This window comes from Palaemon carinicauda, chromosome 19 (assembly GCF_036898095.1).
Source record: "Palaemon carinicauda isolate YSFRI2023 chromosome 19, ASM3689809v2, whole genome shotgun sequence".
NCBI lineage: Eukaryota > Metazoa > Arthropoda > Malacostraca > Decapoda > Palaemonidae > Palaemon > Palaemon carinicauda.
Window position 1 is genome coordinate 129,651,023 of NC_090743.1, and position 12,498 is coordinate 129,663,520.

The 12,498-nt window shown below is 45.1% G+C and overlaps 1 protein-coding gene across 1 annotated transcript in view; it reads right to left on the minus strand.

Annotated features, from left to right (window-relative positions):
- LOC137658869 (palmitoyltransferase ZDHHC6) overlaps positions 1-12,498 on the minus strand; it is a 77,252-nt gene that overhangs the window by 47,569 nt on the left and 17,185 nt on the right. The window contains exons 2-3 of the mRNA XM_068393990.1: positions 839-916; positions 445-626 (exon numbers count right to left, since the gene is read on the minus strand). Of these exons, the coding sequence (XP_068250091.1) occupies positions 445-626; positions 839-893 (237 nt within the window). The 5' untranslated portion in view covers positions 894-916. The remainder of the gene's footprint in view (positions 1-444; positions 627-838; positions 917-12,498) is intronic.

Below are 12,498 nucleotides of genomic sequence, written 5' to 3' on the forward strand. Positions count from 1 at the left end.
CAACAGTACGTAAGTATGCATTGTGGCCAAAAATAAGTGAAGTGTGTGACAGAAAAGTGGACGGGGCTACTCACCTGTGCTCACCACCTGCCGTTACCTACTAGTTAAGAAATCCAACACCCTTTCCAGCTTTGCCAAAGATATTCCCTATTTCAAAGGACAAAAGGTTTGTCTACCCATAGGAACAAACACATTTACAATCAAAATAATGCACTTACTACAGCACAGTACATACTATCATTCTAAATTTCATAAGCTTAAAAAACTTACAAGGACATTTTTCCAATGATACAGTATAGATATAACAAATTTCGGATGAAAAACACATCAACTAATGTACCATATGACTATTACTAACTAAAAATCATCTCCTTTAATCTAAGATTTTGTTATATGTCAAGGTATAACATACAGTATTTTAATACAAGAATACAGTCGACATACTGGTTCCCAATTTGGGGGCAGAACTCCAGGGCCCGTGTACATGGCTTGGAGAAAGAAGTACAGGGTGAGGACGGCCGAACTCATGAAGCTGTAAAAGTAGATGGTCCCCCCCACCGATGCATGAGGTGGCCACCATTGTGATAGGCAACTCACAGTTGCAAATATTATGGACTTGATTATCCCTGGAAATGTCAATAAAATCAAATTTAGTCAAAAGCTTGAATAAAAGTGTTGCTTCTAACACTAAAAAGGCAATTCTGGAACTAGAAATCCATGTATCTATTGGGCCAAAGGTTTGTAATATACAAAAGCCTTTTGATACTGTACCTTCAAAATGGAGAAAAGTCAGCTAACGGTATTCCATACAAAATCACATTAAAACCCAAATACTTACCTAGAGCAACAAGGGGACCCCAGTGACACACACGTTTGAAAGGTCCAAAGCACATTTTCGTTGTCTTTACACCGTCATCTGTAAGGAAAAGCATGCAATTTTTTTATATAAAAAAAAAAATATTGAATTTCGAATGTGCTTAGCCAGCCAGTATCTACTTTCATTTCCATGAAATTCTTGACAGTAACATTGAAAAAAATTGATAAGCATTTGCCAACAGCCATCATCATCTTCATAAACCCGTTTATACTTGCAACTAGTCAATTGAAAAATTCCCATTGATAAAATCATTCTACCTGCATTCCTAAGAGCCTGGTATTAAGAGTTCACTTGGCAAAGGTAACCACACACTATTAACTAACCTAACTGTTATTGCACCAGCACATAACTTACAAAATAAGCTGAAAGATTGGTAAAGATGTTGTTACAACTTGCGAATAAAAAATTTAGCCCCTTCAAAATTTAATATTGGTATAGCAAGAATAGTCCCTCCAATTTACATTGGAGATTCAAAGCAAAGCAATACAAGACTTGCCATAAAAATGTACTATATAACCTAAGGCTCCTGTAGCTCATTAACAGACTACAGAATTGCAAGCTATTCTTGAAAGAACAGTACATGGGGAATGTAATAGAAAAACTAGCATCACAGATGTAAAAAGTTTACTGGCAACCTTTGGATGAATTAAATTATAATCAAGTGAAGACTGGCTAAAAGTTTTTGTTTTAATTTCTTACTTACTTATGAACTAAACTGAACCAGTATTTTGAAAAGAAATAATGGCACTCCAAGCAACTTTACACTTATACTCTTAAGGAATAACTTTTCAGATTGGGGCACGACCTAACTTATTTATTGCCATGGAAGAAACCGCCAATGGTTCACATGACAATATTTCTTGAACAGAATTTCTTCAGCTACCCAACTACATTGCTCTTTGCCTTCAACTTTCTTCCACTTATTGTATCCCTTCCCACCCACTGTCAAAAATTCTTCGATTCTATCTTCCATTCGGGGACTAACTTTTAGGCTAAGCACAAAAAAGTTAGGAAGACCGATTTCTAAAAGTGGGGGATAGCAGGGTGATAATTTTACTCGTCATAACCTACCACATGCACTCTTACCAAACTGGAGGTATTACACTAGTATAAAGAGACTAGGCAAATCAGGGATGAAATAGATATATGCACTGTGCTCTATTAAGCAATATCATTCTTAAGTTCTCTGGTCTGCTTTTCCAATAATACATGACATCAGGGGCTAATTATATACTTTGTGAAATTAGTTATGTTGCTTGTATGTACATCTACAAACCATTTTTACTATACAGTACAGTACCATTTACAGAAATTATAAATTTTATATGCATTTACCATCGCTAAAAAAACAGGATTTGCTATGACGAAAGCTTATTCATCCTATCAAGCACTTCAATGAATTGCCAATCAACTAGCCTGTACAATGTTGAACGAGATATAAAGTTAACAATATCTTGAAAAGAAAAAGGTGTGCATATGTCTTCAAAACCATGCAAGTAAAGCTGCTGTAAAGTTAAATGGTAGATATCAGGCCATAGATTTAATTGTGAGACTAGTGCATACTTACTTTGGCCCTTTGCATTATTACATCAGCCTGTTAGGTTATGAATCCCTTTAATTCCAGCTACGGACCTCTAATAACAATTCCATAGCCCTATAACAACCAAAGAAGGGGGAAACAGCATGTTTTCTTGGTGTCTCAGGCGATTACTCTCGCTAATCCAATCATCAATTCCACGGCTGAATATTCTTACTGGTTCAATTTTGATGTTACGCAAAGTGGAATTTTAATGTCAATATCCACCCAGTCTGAAGCAACATCCTGGTTAACATCCAATTTTACAAAAGCTGTTTCACTAACATCTAGGTTATTAAGCCCATAGCCCTTCCGTTGTCATAGCGTTACAGCCGTCGTTCAGTATCCTATCGCTATCTAAAGGGGTGTGCGTTATGAAGGCAATAACAGTTGGGATAAGAGCTGAAAAAACTGCAGAAAAGTTAAAAAGTTACGTACAATATATCTGAGGAATTAGAATACATTATATGATTAGTGAACTAGTGTATTTTATGAGATTTGTAGCTCAGAATCACTTACAAGACTCCTGAAGAATTTTTCAGATTACAGTATAAAACAGCAACTAAGTTGTGTTAAGTTAGTATATATCCCAGACAAAAATGACAAATTTGGAGATAATTTGTATTCTTCCCTAACTAATACAAACCTGGAGTTGTTTATGTGGATATTCTTTCAGCGGCAGCTGGTGGTAGCCATTAAACTTTAAATGCGAGGTAGCAACCCTGCCTAACCGCTTAGCAGGTAGGCTGGGGGTGGCTGGGAGGTACCCAGCAACCTTTATATACTCTAACAGCTGTGAGAGACATCACTTTTGATTGCAGGCAGGACTTCTGGGGGACAGGTGATGGCGGGCCAATTTATATAAATAACTCCAGGTTTGTATTAGTTAGGGAAAAATACAAATTATCTTTAAATTTGTCATCAGTTCCCATACTAACAAACCATACGTTATTCATGTGGATGACTCACTCTTAGGTGGGTGGAAGTCCTAGATCTGGCAGAGACATTGACCCAGTATTTCCTAGTACAATATATGACTGTGGTCTAGGGAAAACTTTGACACTTCGCTGAAATACACAAAGTGAGTATATTCGCGGCCTGTGCTATTTAGTAAAATAGAGGTTGTTATCTGTATGAAATGTCTGAGTTTTAAATGGGAAAAAACAACAAGACGTATTCCATTGTTCCCTTGCAGAAGCAAAGGGGATGTGGACAGTATAAAATTATGGCTTATGCTAGGCTACACAGAGGCAGAAGTCAGCTTACCGAGGGACCCATGGCGCTGTACCCAAAGAGAGGGGAAAATGAGGGAAGGAAAGCCAGACATTCTTCTCATTCATCCAAGTCTTAACACGGGTAACCAATGGCCTCAACCAACTGCTACTGGTCCATTAAGGAGCCCGAGGTATCTTAAACCACCAAATATCACGCCTAATGTGGATCACGTCTTTGAGGTAATGGGCTGTGAATGTGGTTTGTCTTTTCCATACACCAGCTTGGAGGACCTGCAACATGGAAAAGTTGTGTTTGAACGCCAGGGAAGTACTGATTCTCCTGATGTTGTGAGCTTTGGGTCGACAAGCCTGAGGAGGATCTGGAGCCAGGGCTCTTTCGATCACCTGGCAAATCCAGGAGGATACTATGTTTTTTGTGATCTTCCTCTTTACTCTCCCTGTACTAACAAACAGTGATGTTAGTCTGGGCTGTGTGCTGCAGTGCATTTAAGATATTATCTTAAACTCCTCATTGGGCAAAATAACAACTGATCTGGGTCGTTGGTTACAGAACAAAGACTCAAAATCTGAAAAGGCCCGAATCTAAGGTTCAGCACCCATGGATCTTCAGTCTTAGCAATAAACTCAGGGACGAAGCTGAGCGTCACTTACCCCATCCCCTTGAATGGGCGATGTCATATGAGAGGCCATGAAGTTCACTGACTCTCTTTGCCGAGGCTAAAGCGAGCAGGAATGCCGTCTTCAAAGTGAGAGTTCGGTCAGTTGCATGCCGTAATGGTTCATAGCGAGGTCCTTTAAAGGACCTCAGTACGTAAACCACGTTCCAAGGAGGAGGCCTGACCACTGACTGGGGGCAAGTTATCTCATAACTCCGTATAAGTAGAGAAAGCTCCAACGAAAAGGAAATGTCGACTCCTTTCAGCCTGAAGGCGAGGCTCTAAACTGAGCGATAGCCTTTCACCGCCGATACTGAAAGGAGCATTTCCTCCTGAAGGTATACAAGAAACTCCGCTATACCTGAAATAGTGGTATGGAGTGGAGAGATATTTCTTCCACGACAACAACCACAGAAGACTCTCCACTTTACCTGGTAGACCAAGGCTAAGGACCTACGCGAGTATTTGTTCCGTAACTTGTCGTGAAAAGCCCTTCTGAGTGAGGAGACGCTGGATAGTCTTCACACGTGAAGTCGAAGCGACTGCACGGTCTTGTAGAAGATGTTCGCGTGTGGCTGTTTGAGTAGATCTGATCGTGGAGGGAGTACTCTCCGTCGATCTACAAGCAGTTGCAGGAGGTCTGGGAACCACTCTGCATGAAGCCATAGCGGAGCTACAAGGATCATCAATAGTCTTTGGACGCTCTGGTCTTGTTGAGCAGTCTTCTCATCCGACAAAACGGGGAAAAGGCGTACACGTCGATATTGTCCCACCGTTGTTGGAATGCATCTTGCCATAGAGCCTGAGGGTCCGGAACTGGAGAACAGTAAAGCCGGAGCTTGCTGTTCAGAGATGTTGCGAACAGGTCTACAGTCGGGGAACCCCACAAAGTCGGGACTTTGTTTGCTATCCAACCATTCAAAGACCATTCGGAACCCACTATCTAAGTTGCTCTGCTCAGATCGTCTGTGAGCACATTTCTCTTGCCGGGAATGAAGCGAGCTGATAGAGCTACCGAATGTTCTTCTGACCATCTGATGATCTTTACTGCAAGATGGCATAGAGGCTGTGAAAAAATACCACCCTGCTTGTCTATGTAAGCCACTACTGTACTGTGGTGTTGTCGCTCATCAACACCACAGAGTGACCTGACAGCAACTGTTGGAACTGATGAAGAGCTAAGTAGGCTGCTCTCATCTCTAGAAGATTTATGTGCTGGTACCTTTCTGATTCTGACCAAAGGCCGGAGATCGCATGGTACAGCAGGTGAGCCCCCACCCTTCTTTTGATGTAGTGTATCTGTGAAGAGCATCAAATCCGGAGGCGGAACGAGAAGATTCTGGCTTTGCCGAAGGTTTTTGTCTACCATCCACCAACTCAAATCCGTCGACTGATCCAAGTTATGGGAACTCAGGTGTCCGGTGGGTTGGAGTGTTGGTTCCACACAGACTTCAGCTGCCATTGCAGGGATTTTATCCTGAGGCAGCCGTTTGGAACAATACGGATGAGAGGGGTTAGATAGCCTAACAGACTCTACCAACGAGAGGCCGGAAGAACTTCTTCCCTGAGGAAGGGAGCGGCCACATCCTTCAGCCTGTGTACTCTTTCGTCTGATGGATAGACTTTCTCTAGGACGGTGTCTACGATCACTCCGAGGTATACCAGTCTCAGTGAAGGTTGCAGTGATGACTTCTCGTGATTTATCAGGACCCCCATATCCTGACAAAACTCGAGAAGCATGTCTCAGTGACGAAGAAGGGTCGTCTCCGAGTCTACTAGGATCAGCCAGCCATCCAGATATCTGAGAAGACGGATGCCATTCCTGTGAGCCCAAGATGACACTAGGGCGAACACTCTGGTAAACAACTGATGAGCTGTTGCAAGACCGAAGCATAGAACCTTGAACTGGTATATCTTTCCTTCGTGAATGAACCTCAAATACTCTCTTGAAGACGGATGTATTGGGATCTGGAAGTAAGCGTCCTCCAGATCCAGCATGCACATGAAGTCCCTTGGACGTACCACTTGAATGACCATGTCTGGTGTCTCCATTCTGAACTGAGTCTGTTGGACAAATCTGGTCAGAGGGGAGAAATCGATGATTGGTCTCCAGCCTCTGGTCATCATTTTCACCAGAAAAATCCAACTGTAAAAGCCTGGAGACCCGACCACTATCTCTTGGAGAGCACCCTTCTACAGCATGGTCTGGACTTCGGCCCTGAAGGGCATCTCCTTTGCGGATCCCTTCGCTTAGAAGCCGAGATGGACTAGATCCCGAGTCAGAGGAGGGAAAGACTGAGTGAGAACGGGACGCGATACCCTAGGGCGATCACATCGGCCGTCCAGGGATCTGCCCCACGAAGCTGCCACCTCTGCCAGCGGCGCTGTAGACATCCCCCCACAGGAGGTAGGTGGTGAGGAATACCATACCTAGTGGGAGTGGCCATCTCCGCCACCTTCCTTACCTCCCTTCTTTCCTCTGAAAGACTTGGCACCCTTCTGTCCCTTGGACTGAAAGGGCCGCTTAGACACCTTAGCAGGTCCCGAGGACCTAGCAGTTGACTGATTAGAGGAAGGAGCTTGCTGAGGGCAAGAAGACTGGGAAGGTCTACCATAGGACCGAGATGTCATGGCCCTATGGAGAAGAGAATCGTTGGACGATTTCCTCCATCGCTCAGCAGCCCTCTCTATCTCCTCCGGAACAAGAGAGAAGAACCCTCGAGAGTGGAGTTCCTCAGCCGAGACCTCCACCTTCGGCACCTGTTTATGGAACCGTCGTATGACGGTATTCCTCCTCTTGAATATGGCGTTCGCCCACAGGTTGACAACGTGATGTGATAGGAACTTAGAGAGTTTGGGTACCTGACAATAGGAAGGAGTCCGTCTTCTTCGCCGACTCCTTCGACAAGTCGTGGGAACGAACCATGGAGCCTAGAGATCCCCAACCATAGATCCAGCCATGAAACAGCCTGCATGGCATACTTCATGACTCTCTCTATGTTTAGGAGCTGAAGCGCCGACAGTGAGGCTGTCGGAGAAGAGAGGGTCTGAGTGGGGACCCCCTTCGTTAGAGACTATCGAAGGGTCGAGGGTCATGGTGGAGTGTGGTTTCCCTTCGATTTCGTAGTACTTCCTTTGTAACACAAAAGGAAGTGGTAGAGACCTAGAGGAGGAACCTGCCCTCAAGGAACTGGAAGTTCCAGCTATCTGGAAGATAGCTTTACTCTTGACAGCTGTTAGGCCTTTGGACCAGGGCAAAGCTGCACCGGACCCGGAAGGCTTCTTAGTTTTCGAAGATAGCATTGAGCACCATATCCTTCCCTTCCTGGATGGTGGAACCAGGAGTAGATAGCCTGTTAATGGCCCTCATACAGGCGAGGACCTGCTAAAAGGTATGTTCTGATTCCTTCCTCTCCTGTTCGGAGTGATAGTTCGGACTGGCCGCCTTTGGAAGATTTTCATCCTTTGAGTTTAAGGGGTCATCCACCTCCAGGCTCATGTCCAGACCCTGGGGTAGGTCAGGGTCGTCAACTGAAACCATGGATGGACCCGCTGCTGAAGACTGCGACTGAGCCTAAGCCTCTCTAGCTTCCCTTGCCGCGGTGTTCTTCGGTTTTGTCTTGGAGTCCTTCAGTTCCCAATGCACAGTGCAATCCTCCACGGTCTAAGGAGGGGGAATCTGCGAGGTCTTCGAGGACTTAGACAAGGCCATGGAAGAAGGAATGGGAGATTCCTCCTCTAGAGGAGGATGGGTTACGATCTCCTTGGGCAAGCCTCTGTCCCTACTCATCCTAGGGTGGATGATGTCGGCGTGAGGTGGAGTTATGCCTCTCATCCGTTTCCTCTGCTTCTTCAATATGGCTTCCTTTACCTTCACTGGTGTGAGAGGCAAGTTAGCCATATAAGAGTCAGCAGGGGCTTGGCCTTCAGCCCGTGATCGGGGTGGAGGTGATCTGCGGTTTCCTTCTAGGATCCTGACTCCCAATTGAAGAGCTCGGCAAGGGTTCCAGAGGTGTTCTAGGGATCACCCTGACTGGGACTGTCGGGGGTTATGGAGCTGGAGGTGCCAACTTCAAGAGCCTTCAGGATATCGGCCATGAAGGTTGATGCCCATGGAGGAAGCTCTGTCTCCCTTGGAGGTCCCTAGGCAAGTGTCTTCTGGGTGAAACCATAGCAGGATGTCCAGCCGACGGAGGAGATAACCTCTGAAGCAGAGGAATACCTTCCTTTGGACGCAGAGGAAGGTCCGGACTAATAGTAATGTTTGCGAACTTATTCGATGGCTCCTTAAACCCTTCCGGGAAGGGTGTTGGTCTCCCGCTGGAGGTGGAAGACGCAGAAGGGCGAAAGGAAGGTATTGGATCCGCACTTGCTCACGATCCCGACACATCTACTTGCGAAATGCTCGTGAAGTTCGCTGATTTGCTTGTGAAACCGCGAGATTCACGCGTAAACTTACGAACTTCAGCATCAATGTACGCATTTCGCAATCAGAAGTGCTCGTAACAAGAGCACTAGGAGCCACAGCGAACCGGTTCGGTCCGAGGTCGTTTGGAAGGTCTGGTAGAGGGGCTACTCACTGATGGACTGCGCGTGCGCCTACTTCTAAACAAGGAACATCTACACCTTGATCGCGAACGAGCGATTCGTGATCGTGAAGTGCGTGAACACGAGCGTCTAGCTCTCTTTCGAGAACAGCGGGAATGCCATGAGTGCCTATCTCGCAAACGTGAGTGTCAGCCTCGCGAACAATACCCACGCGAGAGCGAACGCCGCCCTTGTGATCGTCGTCCTCACGAGCACGAGTACCGTCCTCGTGATCTAGATCTGGACAATCTAGAACGTGAGCGTCTGGACCTAGGTCTCGACCTGTTTTGCGATCGTGAAGGGGGCGATCGCAAGACTTATCCCCGTGAAGAGGAACAACTCCTAGGAGAGCGTTGAGACCTACGGTCTCGTGAACACGAAGCTCTAGAGCGTGAAAGTCTTCTAGGAGAAGAATGCTCTGATCGTGATGACCTACGATCATTACGATCTTCCCAGAAGGGCAAAGCGATGGTGATGCTCATCCCTTAGCGCTGCTGATGGAAGGCGCACTGGTCCCCGGAGATCATCACCTGCAACCTGGGGGTTCCTGTAGGAAGAAACAGAGGATTGAAGATTAAGGGACGATAAGGTACCAGGATATAGAGAGGGTTTGTCAGCAGGGGGTCGTTGGAGAGGTGAACGCGAAAAATCACCTCGTCCACGAGTGGAAGGACCAGGGGAAGGCGACAGATGGACCTCACACAATGTTCGTATGATGAAGGCGATCGTAGAAGAAGGACACGCACACCTGGAAAGAGAAAGCAAAAATCAAAAAGTCCAATGACAGTCAGGAGGAAAGCGGACACGTCCTATCTCTACTGAGCCAAAAGAAAAAGTGACGTCTCACAGCTGTGAGAGTATATATAGAGGCGGCTGGGTAACCCCAAGCACCCCATGCCTACCCGCTAAGCAGTTAGACAGGGTTGCCACCTTGCATTTAAAGTCAAATGGTTACCTCCAGCTGTAGCTGAAATAATATCCACATAAATAACGTAAGGTTTGTTAGTATGGGAACAATCACAAATTTTTCAAGTCATTTGTATTTTCCTAGCCATAAAAACCATCGAGTCCTTTTATTAAGGAGATTGATTCAGCACGAGCTGGATTCAGTCGTTAAAGTTGGATAACAGGTGGTTATCCAGGTGGTGACGGTGTGGAGCAAGTAGCTCGCCCTCTTTCCAGCTGAAGACCCCAGTATTCTCTTACCCAACTTTTATAGGGATTAAAGGCTGTATTTGCAAGCGTGTACCCGATCAAACTAGAGGTCCCCTTACCCAATGGGGATGTCAGCTGTTAACATATATCTTGTACATGTTCGAGTGGGATGAGAGATACTTCTATAGATCTAAAGGATGGAGCTCCATAGTATAACTCACCAGCACATAATGTTTCGACCGCTTGATCCAGAGGGGGGGGGGGGGAGAAGAATGAAGAAGGACTAGTCCTACTACCATTCATTTCAAACTTACATCTACGCGTTTAAGTAAACGAGATGCATCCTTATCCCGTGTGGGAGCTGGGCTGGTTACACAACTTGAGTAGCCACCACAGCTCCAAGCAAAGGTATCAAGGGACTTGCGAGTATACTTTCACAAGTAAAAGGCCATGAAGGTGATATGATATTTTGATTATAAAATAAATTTTTGAATATACTTACCCGGTGAATATATAATAGCTGACGTCTCCGACGGCTCGACAGATTCCAAAAACTCGCGAGCGATCGCCGTGAAGGTTGCGGGTGTGACCACTAGCGCCGACTATCGGCCAGATACCGCATAGGCTATACTTGTAAACATCTCCAGTTCTTCTCAGTCCCCTAGGTCTCTATCAGGGAGGAAGGGAGGGCCTTTAATTTATATATTCACCGGGTAAGTATATTCAAAAATTTATTTTAAAATCAAAATATCATTTAAATATTAAACTTAGCCGGTGAATATATAATAGCTGATTCACACCCATGGTGGTGGGTAGAGACCAGTATTAATACAATTAAAGCGTATATGCTCAAGAGTTTTTGACAATTATTCAAAAAACAGACTTAAGTATAGGTACCTGGTAAGGAAGCAGACTCTGATTATTACTCTGCCTCATTAGTCCGCTATCCTCACGAAGCCCAGCGATCCTCTTAGGATGCTGAAAGACTCCCAGGATCTGCTATAACCAGGGTGAACACCCCTATAACAGGACCTCATCAATACCCTTAATCTGGGCGCTCTCAAGAAACAATATTTTGACCACCCGCCAAATCAAAAAGATTGCGAAAGACTTCTTAGTCTCCCGTGCAACCCAAAATAAGATTAAAAATTTCAAGAGTAGATTAAAAGGATATTGGGATTAAGGGAATGTAGTGGTAGAGCCTTCACCCACTACTGCACTCGCTGCTACGAATGGTCCCAGTGTGTAGCAGTCCTCATAAAGAGTCTGGACATCTTTCAAGTAATATAAAGCGAAAACCGACTTGCCTCTCCAAAAGGTCGCGTCCATAATACTTTTAATGGGTCTATTTTGCTTAAACGCTAGAGAAGTTGCTATCGCTCTAACTTCATGAGCCTTGACTTTAAGTAAATTATGATCCCTCTCACTTAATTGAGAGTGTGCCTCCCGAATCAAAAGTCTAATAAAATAAGACCACGCATTCTTAGACATAGGCAAAGAGGGCTTTTTAAAGGAGCACCATAAAGCCTCTGAACAACCTCGTCGCGGTTTAGTTCTGGATAAACCAAATTTAAGAGCTCTAACGGGGCACAGCACTCTTTCAACTTCATTCCCCACAATCTCAGAAAGACTGGGGATTTCAAATGATTTAGGCCAAGGACGAACGGAAGTTCATTCTTGGCCAAAAAAACCAAGTTGAAGAGCGCATACTGCTTTATTAGCGGAGAAACCGATGTTCTTGCTAAAAGCATGTATCTCACTAACCCTTTTAGCCGAAGCCAAGCTCACCAAAAAAAAGTGTCTTGAGGGTAAGATCCTTCAGGGAGGCTGAATTTAATGGTTCAAACCTGTCTGACATAAGGAACTGTAGGACCACGTCCAAGTTCCAAGCAGGAGTCGAAATATGACGCTCCTTGGAAGTCTCGAAAGACTTAAGCAGGTCTTGGAGATCTTTGTTATTAGAAAGATCCAAACCCTTATGCCTGAAAACAGAAGCTAACATGCATCTGTAGCCTTTAATGGTGGATGCAGAGAGGGAGCGACCGTTTCTCAGATAAGGCAGAAAATTCGCAATCTGCGCTACAGAGGCACTTGGAAGAGGAAATAGAGGAGGACTTGCACCAGTCTCTAAATACCTCCCATTTCGACTGATAGGTCCTGATGGTAGAGGATCTTCTAGCCCTCGCGATCGCTCTAGCTGCCTCCTTCGAAAACCCTCGAGCTCAAGAGAGTCTTTCGATAGTCTGAAGGCAGTTAGACGGAGCGTGGGGAGGCTTTGATAGACTCTCTTTACGTGAGGCTGTCGCAAGAGATCCATCCGTAACGGCAGACTTCTTGGAACGTCTACCAGCCATAGAAGTACCTCTGTGAACCACTCTCTCGCGGGCCAGAGTGGAGCAACCAATGTCAACT